Genomic DNA, 13,181 nt, shown 5'->3' on the forward strand with positions numbered 1-13,181 from the left:
TGCTTGCTGAAGGCAAAGGGAATACAGAATGGATAGTAAAAGAAGACCATGTGACCAGCTGCAGAAATGAGGACTGTAATTGTCATGAGTATTTCCTCCTTCTTTTGTTAAAAACATGTTTATGCATATACACACTTGTACTAAGAAAATATCTTCATTTTATTTCTTTTTCCTTTGTCATATGACATAAGATTTATTGACTTCATATCAGCATCTAAGTATTGTTAACTTTATGTAATAGTATTTGGGTTGGGGATTGGTGCGTTTCTGGTTGTATGAAAGATAGTTGTATTATATTAGGCATAATTACGACCTTATTATTGTCTTTATTTGAAGATTATGTATGATCTCAGGAGATGTGTATGGGTTCAAGTTGACAAGGAGTGGACTTGTGGTGGTTAACACTAAATGTCAACTCGATTGGATTGAAGGATGCAATGTTGATCCAGGGTGTGTCTGTGAGGGTGTTGCCAAAGGAGATTGATATTTGAGTCAGTGGGCTAGGGAAGGCAGACCCACCCTTAATTGGGTGGGCATCATCTAATCAGCTTCCATTAAATATAAAGCAGACAGAAAAAGGTGAAGCGACGAGACAAGCCTAGCCTCCCAGCCTATATCTTTCTCCTGTGCTGGATGCTTCCTGCCCTTGAACATTGGACTCCAAGTTCTTTAGTTTTGGAACTTGGACTGGCTCTCTTGGCTCCTCAGCTTGCAGATAGCCTATTGTGGGACCTTGTGATCATGTAAGTTAACATTTAATAATCTCTCTCTCTCTCTCTCAGTTAACATTTAATAGTCTCTCTCTCTCTCTCTCTGTCTCTCTCTCTCTCTCTCTCTCATTGGTTCTGGCCCTCTAAGAGAACCCTGACTAATACATGGGGTTTCACCATGTTGGCCAGCCTGGTCTCGAACTCCTGACCTCAGTTGATCTGCCTGGCTCGGCCTCCCAAAGTGCTGGAATTACAGGCATGAGCCACCGCGCCCAGCCAAGTTCTGCCCTTTTCAACCAACAATCCTGGTTGATACACCTGAGTGTTGACACTCCTTGTAATCTAAAACAAAATGATACACTCCTTGCATATAGCACAGGGATAGTATGCTCTGAACATATAAGTGAATAAAATAGGGCAACTTGGTGATGACTACAAAATCACCTGCTATGATGGCCTGGGTCCATGGAGGCTGTACCACCAGATATTTCAAACTATCTCCATTCCTTTTGTTTTTTGTTTTTGTTTTTGCTTTTGTTGGAGACAGAGTTTCAATATGTTGCCCAAGCTGGAGTGAAGTGGTGTGATCACGGCTCATTGCAGCTTCAACTTCCTGGGCTCAAGTGATCCTCTCACTTCAGCCTCCTGAGTAGCTGGGACTACAGGCATGTACCATCATGCCTGGCTAATTTTAAATTTTTTTTTGTAGAGGTGGGGTCTCACTATATTGCCCAAACTCCTGGGCTCAAGCTATCCTCCCATCTTGGCCTCCCAAAGTGCTAGAATTACAGACATGTGTCACCAACCCCAGCTTTCTGTTGTTGTTGTTATGAAATGTTTTATACATACAAAGTTTTGTAAATCTTCATTTAAGGATGAATTCCTCAATTCCTTCTTTTTGTTTCATTCCTAATAGTTCCTACCAGGGACCCTTGCAAGAGAGATAATTCCTTCCTGCTTTTTCTCTTAAGACTCACACCCTGAGGACATAGGGAGAGCTTTTGTTCCATCTCAGAACCCAAGAGCCTTCATGGCCTGCATTACCTCCTCTGAAAGTGTTCAAACTCAGCCTGTCTCCTCAATTTCACCGCTGGGAGGTCGCTCTGGCCATAGGCATCCTGAAAGTTGTAACTTCCCTGCCCTTTGTTGGCTTCACATTTGCACTGATTTTTCGGGAACAGCCTGAAACAAGCAAGAGGATTGTAAATACGGATTGGGTGGGTAGGCTGTTGGGTGAGAGGAGACTGGAGTCCTAATCCAATGTGTAGTTTACTCTGAAAATCTTCTTTCCTACACCCAACTGTTCTGAGATGATGAGACCCTGGAATCCCCTGCACTGGCCCCTCACAGAAACAAAGGGACAAAGGGAGGGAAGTAGGGACAGAGAAAGGCTGAAGACTTTTCCTCATGAATTATCCCCTGCACCTAACTTCTTTAAATCTGAGAGCCACATGACTGTCAGTTGTATCTCACCCCACCATGAAAGGAGGGCAGAGGCACAGAGAAGCAGCATCTTTTCTGCGGTTTTGATCAAAAACTACATGCTCTCCAAAGTTTTCAGGGATTTTACTGGGTGCTATAGAGGACATAGACTGGATCCTACAGACCAAGCCCTATCCTGGCTTGCAGTAACTTGTGCATTCAGCACAGGTTTAGAAAAGCAAGAGAACCATCTGTACAATGGGGCCAGTACTCCAGAGGAGGAGCAAGGAAGATGTGTGCACTAAGGTGAAAGAAAGAACACTCAGTCTCTCACCAGATTCCATCGTAGGAAAAGAGGTTCCTGAGATGTTCCTCAGGCAGAAGCTTCAGCTTCTGGACATCCGGGGCAGGACTTGGGAGCCCTGGCTTGAGGCTGCTGAACGCTGCTTGAAGGAACATGCTTCCGAATATAAAACCAGCAACGCCAAGTCCCAAGATTATGACTAATATCTTGAGGAGCCACAGAAATCTCGAGCTGTTGGGACACAAAAGAACAGATTATGTTAAAATCTTTTTTATTGATTATGTAATGTATATGAGACCGATAACTTCAGGAAAAATGTAAGCTAAGCGTATAGCTTATATTAATCACTAAAATCGATTTCTGATAAACAGAGGAGGAAAGAATCAAGTTGCAACAAAGGGACTTAGAAATTAATTACAAATAAAAGGATGGCAAAAAAAAAAAAAAAAAAATCCAAAAAAAAAAAAAAAAAGTTAGAGGCTGGGCGCGGTGCTCACACCTGTAATCCCAGCACTTTGGGAGGCCGAGGTGGGCAGATCATGAGGTCAAGAAATCGAGACCATCCTGGCCAACATGGTGAAACCTCGTCTCTACTAAAAGTACAAAAATTAGCTGGGCATGGTGGCGCATGCCTGTAGTGCCAGTTACTTGGGAGGCTGAGACAGGAGAATGGCTTGAACCCAGGAGGCAGAGGTTGCAGTGAGCCAAGATCGCACCACTGCACTCCAGCCTGGCGACAGAGCAAGACTCCTTCTTAAAAAAAAAAAAAGGTTAGTAATGTTAATGTCAGCATAGCTAAATTCAAGGCAATAAAAAAGAGTATTAAATAGGACAAAAAGACCACTTATAGTGATCAAATGCATGATACCAAAACAGATAGCCATGAACTTTATCCACTAATAATAGCATTAAAGCATACAAAGAAAAAATGGTAGGGTATGAAAGAAGGATTAGAAATACAAAGATAGTTAGAGATGCTGACATGTCTAATTTGATCAAGTCTCAAAAATATTTTAAAGCAGCAGAATAACAAAATGATGTAATTTGTATTCTCTTAAAGAGCTCTTGAACATTTATAAAAATTGGCCACATATTAGGACACAAAGAAAACTGTAATAAAGTAGAAATAGTTCAGATCATACATTCTGACAATGCAATTCAAATGTAACCTGGCCAGGCTTAGTGGCTCATGCCTGTAATCTGAGCACTTTGGGAGACCGAGGCAGGAGGATCACTTGAAACCAGGAGTTCAGGACTGGCCTGGGCAACAAAGCGAGACCCTGTCTGTACAAAAAATCGAAAAATAGCCAAGCACAGTGGCATGTGCCTGTAGTTCTAGCTACTTAGGAGACTAAGGCAGGAGAATCCCTTGAGCCCACGAGTTCAAGGCTGTAGTGAGCTATGATCACACTACTGCATTACTGCCTGGGCAACTGAGACCCCATCTCTAAAAAAATAATAGGCTGGGCATGGTGGCTCATGCTTGTAATCCCAGCACTTTGGGAGACCAAGGTAGGCGGATCACTTGAGCTCAGGAGTTTGAGACCAGCAACATGGTGAATGTCTCTACTGAAAAAAAAAAAAAAAAAAAAAAAAAATAGCCGGGCATGGTGGCCCAGACCTGTGGTCCCAGCTGCTTGGGAGGCTGAGGTGGGAAGATCACTTGAGCCCAGAGGGCGGAGGTTATAGTGAGTCAAAATTGCACCACTGCACTCCAGCCTGGGTGTCAGAGGGAGATTCTATCTCAAAAAAAAAAAAAAAAAAAAAAGCCCACTGCTATTATCTAACATCGTCATGGAAGTGCTAATCAATGCAGTAAGATTAGCTTATAGAATAAAAAGATAAATAATGAAAAGGGAAATAAAAAGTATTATTTACAGATGAAATAACTACATATTTAGAAAACTAAAATGTATTAGATGAGAAACTATTAGTAAGATTTTAGTAGGGTATCTGGTGACAAAATATAGTAAAAAATTAATAATAATAATTATCTAATGACCACTTAGTATGTTCTAGACCACCTGCCAAGAGCTTTGTGTGCATTATTTCATTTAATCCTCACAAGAGCATAACAAGAGAAGTTTTATTTTTTGTTTTTGTTTTGTTGTTGTTATTTGTTTTGTTTTGTTTGAGACAGAGTCCCGCTTTGTCACCCAGGCTGGAGTGCAGTGGCACAATCTCAGCTCACTGCAACCTCCACCTCCTGGGTTCAAGTGATTCTCCTGCCTCAGCCTCCTGAATAGCTGGGATTACAGGTGCCCACCACCACGCCCGGATATTTTTTGTATTTTTAGTGAAGACGGGGTTTCACCATGTTGGCCAGGCTGGTCTCAAACTCCTGACCTCAGGTGATCTGCCTGCCTCAGCCTCCCAAACTGATGGGATTACAGGCATGAGCCACCACGCCTGGTCAAGAGAAGTTTGATTACTCCACCCAATTAACAGATGAGATAGCTGAAGCTAAATGGGAAAAGTAACCTGCTCTCTTGGTTATGACGGATGCAGAATTCAAAAGCAGACCACACTTTTAACCACTACCCTATACATGTTTCTATAAGCCAACAACTCAGAAAACATAATGAAAGCAGAAATCTGCTTCAAATTAACAACACAACACAAAATGACCCAGGCAGGCAGATACTTAAGAAGAAACATGTGGGACTTATGTGGCAGACTCTTTGGTGGCCCATGCGATCTTGATCTCTTGGGCACTTAGCAAAAGATTCTTGGTTTTCAGCATTCAAGATGTGCCTATGGGTGGTACCAACCGACACTTCCTGAAATCATGCATTCTTGAGTTATAAATCTTCTTTAAATCTATTGCCATGCTAGAATCTTGTTAATATATAGGAAATTTAGAGAGATTAAGTGCCAAAATGGCCTGCCCAATACTTGTATATTTTGAACATTATACGGAACTAAAATCCCTGGAACTAGGAGCACTCTAGACCTTACATGGTTTATTCCTCCCATCATTTCAAACATTGAAAGTGGGGCCTATCTGATTATTTGCCTGCTCACTGTATGTTTATATCTACTGCATTTGTACCAATATACATCAGATTTGTGCAACCGCTGATTTTTGTTGGATTGTAATCAGGTCTCACAGTGATCATTTAACATCTTCCTATAAGTCTCATCTTGTGCTGTTACGGATTTTCATTTTGAAAATCTACACTGTATGGAAGCACATGTCTTTAATGTCTCCAGACATTATATTTCATCAAATGCTTAAATTTTAGTGGGCAACTTAACAAGGCCCTCCCTGTTAAGTTCTGAAAAAGAATGGGAGGGAACAATTAAATATTTTTGGTAAAATGTGGTTTTTGTCTTGTGCAGAATATGTAGAATATACCTTTTAATTTAGTAAATACGTTTTAAAAGGAAACAGTGCTCTGTTATCACACTGCCTTGGTCTGTTTTGTGCTGTTTTGCGCTGCTATAACAGAATACCTGAGACTGGGTAATTTACAGGGAACAGAAGTTTATGTTCTGGAGGTTGGGAAGTCTAAGATCCAGGGGACACATCTGGGGACCTTCTTGCTGCATCATCCCATGGTGGAAGGTGGAAAAATGAGTGCATGTGAGAGACAGAGCAAGACGGGGCTGAATTTGTCCTCTTATAAGGAATCCACCCCTACTATAACGAGCCTGCTCCCATGATAATGGCATTAATCCATTCATGAGCGCAGAGCCCTTCTGGCCTAATCACCTCTTATAAGGCTCCATTTCTTAACATTGTGTAATTGGGGATCAAGTTTCCAGCACATTAACTTTGAGGGACACATGCAAACCACATTATATAGTTAAAGCAATTTTTATTCATAAGATTTCTGAACAACTTGTAATTTTTGAAATACCTATTGGAAGTCATTTACAGCTATTTTGCTTAAGTGTGATTTTTCCTTTTCTTGTCAATCTCTCTTTGGCAAAAAAAGAAAGAAAAAAGTGGGTTTCTGGTAATGAATTGAGCAGACATCTGATATATTGCATGCCTTTTAAGCTGTGTAACTTAATATTTGTGTACTTGATAATTTGTTTTACTATGTAATTGATAAAATTGTGATGTGTATTGATAATAGTTTAATGTGTAAGAATGTATGCTTGTAGTTCTCTGGGAGAAACAATTTGCCAAGTGTTCACTAGCTTGTGAAACTCTAATGTGAGGCTGGGCACGGTGGCTCACGCCTGTAATCTCAGCACTTTGGGAGGCCGAAGTGGGCAGATCACCTGAGGTCAGGAGTTCGAGACCAACCTGGCCAACGTGGCGAAACCCTGTCTCTACTACAAATACAAAAATTAGCTAGGTGTGGTGGCAGGCACCTGTAATCCCAGCTACTTGGGAGGCTGAGGCATAAGAATCACTTGAACCCAGGAGGTGGAGGTTGCAGTGGACTAAGATCACGCCACTGCACTCCAGCCTGGGCGACAAGAGCGAAACTCTAGCTCAAAAATAAATAAATAAATAAACAAACAAACAAATAAATAAATAAACTCTAATGTGAGAGCTTAAACATCTAAGTAAATAAAGGCACCTTCTAAAAAATCAAATTACTGAATACATATAAAATATAAAATATGAGCCCTTAAAAACTTAAAACTTTATTGGATTGTATGCCTGAAATGACACACATCAAGCTCTTAATTGTGGTCTGCACTATTCAATGAACACGTTTCTATAGTCTCTCTTTTTTCTTTCTTTTTTTGCAACGATCAAGAATTAATTTTGTCACTGAACAAATAAAGAATTAAGCAAATTACCACTGTATTAGGGAAATACATATATGAATAGATTGAGACGCCTTCTTTTTATTCTTGACTAGAATAGCTCAATTTTGTAGAGATGTAACTTTGCCCTATATTAATTTATAAATTCAATATAATAACCACATGAATAAAAGCAAAACAAGATTTTCTTTCTTTTTTTTTTTTTTTTTGAGATGGAGTCTCATTCTGTCACCCAGGCTGGAGTGCAGTGGCGCAATCTCAGCTCACTGCAAGCTCCACCTCCCAGGTTCATGCCATTCTTCTGCCTCAGCCTCCCGAGTAGCTGGGACTACAGGCGCACGCCGCCATCCCCGACTAATTTTTTTTTTTTTTTTTAATAGAGACGGAGTTTCACCATGTTAGCCAGGATGGTCTCAATTTCCTGACCTCGTGATCCACCCACCTTGGCCTCCCAAAGTGCTGGGATTACAGGCGTGAGCCACCGCACCCAGACAGGATTTTCTTTTTTTAGAGCCAGGATCTCACTGTGTTGCCCTGGCTGGTCCCAAACTCCTGGGCTCAAGTACTCTTCCTGCCTCAGCTTTCTGAGTAGCTGGGACTATAGGCACACACCACAGAAGCCAGCAGAACAGATTTTTTACTGGTCAAAATGACTAAAATTTATTAGAAGTAACACATGAGAATAGCAAGGAAGATATTAAAAATAAGAAGGATGGGCCAGGTGCGGCGGCTCACGCCTGTAATCCCAGCACTTTGGAAGGCAGATCACAAGATCAGGAGATCACAAGACCAGGAGATCAAGACCATTCTAGCTAACATGGTGAAACCCCAACTCTACTAAAAATACAAAAAATCAGGAGGGCGTGGTGGCACGCGCCTATAGTCCCAGCTACTCGGGAGGCTGAGGCAGGAGAATTGCTTGAACCTGGGAGGCGGATGTTGCAGTGAGCAGAAATCGCTCCACTGCACTCCAGCCTGGGTGACAGAGTGAAATTCCATCTCAAAAAAAAAAAAAACAAAAACAAAAACAAGGATAGCTATATTACTACTAAAGAGTAAAGTTATTGTAAGGCCACAGTTATTAAAAGCATGGTATCAATTCAGTAATAAGCAAATAAGTGAATGGAACAAATCGAAGTCCAGAAATACTCTGTGTGTGTATGTGTGCATGTGTGTGTGTGTGTGTGTAATCTGAGTTTGCACTATCTTTGTCACATATTTCTGTAACATCTTAACTTTCAAATTTTCTAAAATGGTACCCAGAAAAATAAATACGTTTAAACTAATCAAGTTATAGAAACTGTCTTAACCCATTTTGTGCTGCCATTACAAAATACCACAGGTATATCACAGGGTAATTTATACAGAAAAATTTATTTGGCTCATGGTCCTGAACACTAGGAAGTCCAAGGGCATGGTTACACAGTTTCAGTAACTAAATAGCAGAAATGCCTTTCAGTATTTTGTAACATTGTAGGATGAATATAGTTACAATAATATATAGTTTCAGGCTGGGCACTGTGGCTCATGTCTCTAATCCCAGCACTTTGGGAGGCCGAGGCAGGTGGATCATTTGAAGTCAGGAGTTCAGGACTAGCTTGGCCAACATCATGGGACGCTGTCTCTACTAAAAATACAAAAAAATTAGCTGGGTGTGGTGGCGTGTGCCTGTAATTTCGGCTACTCTGGAGGCTGAGGCAGGGGAATTGCTTGAACCAGGGAGGTGGAGGTTGCAGTGAGCTGAGATTGCGCCACTGCACTCCAGCCTGGGTGACAGAGCTAGACTCTGTCTCAAAAATTTAAAATAAAATAAAATTAATTTACAAAAATTAGTTGGGCATGGTGTTGCGCGTGTGCATGCCTGTAATCCCAGCTACTCGGGAGGCTGAGGTGGGAGAATCGCTTGAGCTGGGGAGGCAAAGGTTGCAGTGAGCCAAGATTGCATCACTGCACTCCAGCCTGGGTGATGGAGCGAGACTCCATCTCAAAATAATAATAATAATATAGTTTCAAATAGCTAAGAGGAAGATATTGAATGTTCCCAACACAAAGAAATGATAAACGTTTAAGAAGATGTATATGCTAATTATTCTGATCTGATCACTATGCTATGTGTTTATCACTATATGTATCAAAATATCACTATGTACCTCGTGAATATGTACGATTATTATTTGTCAGTTAAAAAGAAACTGCAGGCCGGGCGTGGTGGCTCATGCCTGTAATCCCAGCACTTGGGGAGGCCGAGGCGGGTGCATCACGAGGTCAGGAGATCAACATCATACTGGCTAACACGGTGAAACCCCGTCTCTACTAAAAATACAAAAAATTAGCCGGGCATGGTGGCGGGCGCCTGTAGTCCCAGCTACCGGGGAGGCTGAGGCAGGAGAATGGCGTGAACCCGGGTGGTGGAGCTTGCAGTGAGCCGAGATGGTGCCACTGCACTCCAGTCCGGGAGACACAGGGAGATTCCCTCTCAAAAAAAAAGAAACTGCAGATCTTTTGTGCATGTTTCCACAAGTGGAGGAAAAGTCATATTTGCCAAGGGTTTGCCAGCTTTAAATGTATTGGCATCATTATCAGGCCTTCCAGCTTCCTCCTTCTCAGTCATCCATTAAGGAATGTGGAGTGGGGCAAGTTGGGGAAGGGGAACGCAGGAATGAAAGCCTTAGCCAGGGATGTGAATGGATGCAATCTGCCTTCCTTTCCCCCATTCCACCAATCCTCTGTTCAACCTATGCTGCTACTTTTTTTTTTTTTTTTTTTTTTGAGACAGAGTCTGGCTCTGTCACCCAGGCTGGAGTGCAATGGAGCAATCTGGGCTCACTGCAACCTCTGCCTCCAGGGTTCAAGCCATTCTACTGCTTCCGCCTCCCAAGTAGCTGGAATTGCAGCCACTTGCCACCACACCCGGCTAATTTTTATGTTTTTAGTAGAGATGGGTTTCACCATGTTGGCCAGGCTGGTCTTGAACTCCTGACCCCAAGTGATCTGCCCACCTCGGCCTCCCAAAGTGCTGGGATTACAGGTGTGAGCCACTGCACCCGGCCAAACGTGTTCTTTTTCATGCTTACAAGATGTCATGTCACAAACATGTTTTTGTATTTTTGTGAGATGACTTCTTTGGCAATGTTTAACAATTGTTTTAGAGTTTTGGAAAATACAAACAAAATAAACTTCGGGGATAAAAGAACACAAAATGTGTGCCTGATCCTTCTTCGTAGCTTATAAAAATTAATTTAGACTTTACCCCGTTAATTATTATATCACTCCATAGAGGCTCTTTAGCACCCGGGGCCACACAACCGCCGCTCACTCTACCCTGCGGTGGGCGCCTGGATCTGAAAATCGACTTTTCCCTGACTCAGCGCAGAGTGTGAAGGAGACCAAGCCGCCGGGCTCCCCGACTGTCCAGAGCCCCACGCAATCCCCGCGTCCCACGCAATCCCCGGCGGTTCCTCCCGTGGGCAGCAAAGGGGCCCCAGGCCGGGTCAGCGCCTCTGAGTTCCAAGCAAACAGCCCCGAACCCCGCAGTTCCGAGCCGATTCTCACACTCGGGCGTCCCCGAGACACATTCCCAACAGCAAGAGGCCACCTCCACGTGGAATTTTCCCACGGAAAACCAGCGTTCCCCGTTCCTGGGGGTGCAGAGTTCGTTTCGCAGGCGCCTTCACCTAGCGTCTGCAGCCACCTATGCGGGGAACCGGTTGGACTTAAGACTCCAACCGCCAGCTCCCTGGGCTCCGGTGTCTGTGGCCCCCGCATCTGCCGGCTCTGAGACGCCAGAAAGGACCCGCAGCGATCCAGGCTCCCGAAGTTTCACCTCTTGGCCCGCTCTGTCCCGGGGACACTCACCTGTCCGAAGTCATCCCGAATCCCGCCGCCCTCGGACGGCCGGATGTCGCGGAGCCTAGCAGCCAGGCCTCCGACTGCCCTGCCCTGGCACCGACCCGGGCAAATTCTTGGCGAGCAGGGCAGGTGCAGGACGCTTGGGGCGGTCCCCGCCCTCATCACCCACTCCCCGCCCACGCCCTAGGTCTTTCTGTGCGCCCAGCCTGGCGCCGACACGTCCAGACGTCGTTGTCGTGGTTTGGGGACCACCGGACCCCGCGGCGCACAGACCCGCCAGTGGCCCGCGCCCAGGAGAACTCCAGAAGGCGACAAGGATGACCACCGCCCCTGCGTGGGACACTCGCTAGGTAAACAGTGCGCTCCGCGCTAAGCGCTTTTCATCTACGCGGGGTCATTTATTCATCACAACGGCCCTAGGAGATGAGGACAGTTATCAGCTCACCTTTCAGAAGAGCAAGCCGAGGAAAAGTGGGGTAATCCGCTGGAAAGTGCAGACGCTAGGATTCGAACCGAGTATCGGTGACCTGAAGCTTCCAGTCGTGCATTTTCTGTCCCTCAAACTCGGAGCTAAGTTATAAGACGCCACCGCTTGCCTCCAGACCCTCCGGACTCTACCGGTGGGTGGTCTGAGATGAGAGTCCCCGAACTTCTGTGTGGAAAGGGGTGGGCGAGACGGGGCAGGGAGGCTCACGTGACCCGGGGTTGGTCGCGTCTCCACTCGCCCACCAGGAGCAGCGAGCTGCGTCCCCTGCGCTTCCCGCCCCGCGCCTGCGTCCTCTCCCTGGGCTACCGGAGCCGGTCCTCTCACAGCACGGTCAACCCCCAGCTCGCCCAGTGCCAGCGCGGCGATCCGGCCCTTCTCTCCTGACCGCCCCCATCCCAGCGCCCCCATCTCTACCCTGGACCTTTCTCCTCAGCCACTGGTGATCGCGCTTCTCTCTCCCGCTTACAGAAAAACACAATCCCCGCGTCCACCCCTAGTCTATCACCGCGGTCCCTACCTTTCCTTCCTCGCTACGCTGTGTTCCCGTGCACTCCAACCTCGTGGCCTTGACCCCTCCGCAGCTCATGCTGAGGGTCGCTAAATTCGGCCTTGGTCCCACCTCCACCCTGCACTTCACCCCACACTCCACAAGTACTGTCCTGGCAAAAGACCCCAGGGACTGGAAAGCTGGGGTGTGGCTGAATCCCTCTAACGAGCAAGGACCCGTGGGGCCACATAACGCCTGTGTGCCTGGAAGAAAGAGTCTGTTGAACTTTAGATGAAATTAGATTTGCAGGACCTTTTTCATAAGCCAGGCTCAGTGTTTCCCATGGCTCCTCTCACGCATGATTATATTGTATTCTAATGGCCCAGCTGTCACAAATACAAGAATTTATTTTTTAAACTGTCGCCTAGGCTGGAGTGCAATGGTGTAATCGTAGCTCATAGCCTTGACCTCCAGCGCTCAAGTGATTCTCCCACCTCAGTCACCCCAGTAGCTAGGACTACAGGCACCCACCACTGTAGGGAAAGGATAGGTTAGCCTGTTGCTGTGTTATTAATAGATAGAAGTAAGTTTAAGAGACTCCATTTGGCTCTATATTTGAGATGCTGTTAATCTGTGACTCTACCCCCAATCTTGTCCTTGCTAGAGACATTGCTGTGCTAATTAAAGTTGAAAGGATTTTGGGAGGTAAGGAATGTGCTTTGTTAGGTAAATGTTTAAAGCCTGCTTGTGGTTAAAGGTCAGTACCATTCCTCTAAATCTCAGTAAAAGAAAAACATCTGTCTCCTGCCCGATCCTGGGAAAATGCAACAGCTCCGTGTACCTGTATGCCTTACTGCTTATTTACTCCCTTATCTTTTAGGCAATAAATACCGAGGGAACTCAGAGACCAGTGCCAGTGTGGGTCCTCTGAAAGCACAGCACTGGTCCCCTGGGGCCCTGCTTTTCTTTCTCTATACTTTGTCTCTGTGTCTTTATTTCTTTTCTCAAGTCTCTCGTTTCCACCTAGCGAGAAGCACCCACAGGTGTGGAGGGGCAGGCCACCCCTTCACACCACCACACCTGGCTAATTAAAAAATAATAATAATTTGTTGACAGGAGGTCTCACTCTGTTGCCCAGGCTGGACCTGAACTCCTGAGCTCAAGCAATCATCCTGCCTCGGCCTCCCAAAG

At 45.0% G+C, this 13,181-nt stretch overlaps 1 protein-coding gene across 1 annotated transcript in view; it reads right to left on the reverse strand.

Annotated features, from left to right (window-relative positions):
• Positions 1-11,911, reverse strand: part of B4GALNT2 (beta-1,4-N-acetyl-galactosaminyltransferase 2) — a 37,415-nt gene extending 25,504 nt beyond the window's left edge. The window contains exons 1-5 of the mRNA XM_026457539.1: positions 11,711-11,911; positions 10,991-11,106; positions 10,611-10,805; positions 2,467-2,667; positions 1,755-1,892 (exon numbers count right to left, since the gene is read on the reverse strand). Coding sequence (XP_026313324.1) covers positions 1,755-1,892; positions 2,467-2,667; positions 10,611-10,805; positions 10,991-11,106; positions 11,711-11,911 — 851 coding nt within the window. The remainder of the gene's footprint in view (positions 1-1,754; positions 1,893-2,466; positions 2,668-10,610; positions 10,806-10,990; positions 11,107-11,710) is intronic.
• Between the last annotated feature and the right edge of the window lie 1,270 nt (positions 11,912-13,181).

The sequence above is a fragment of the Piliocolobus tephrosceles genome, chromosome 16 (assembly GCF_002776525.5).
Source record: "Piliocolobus tephrosceles isolate RC106 chromosome 16, ASM277652v3, whole genome shotgun sequence".
In the NCBI taxonomy this organism is placed as follows: Eukaryota; Metazoa; Chordata; class Mammalia; order Primates; family Cercopithecidae; genus Piliocolobus; species Piliocolobus tephrosceles.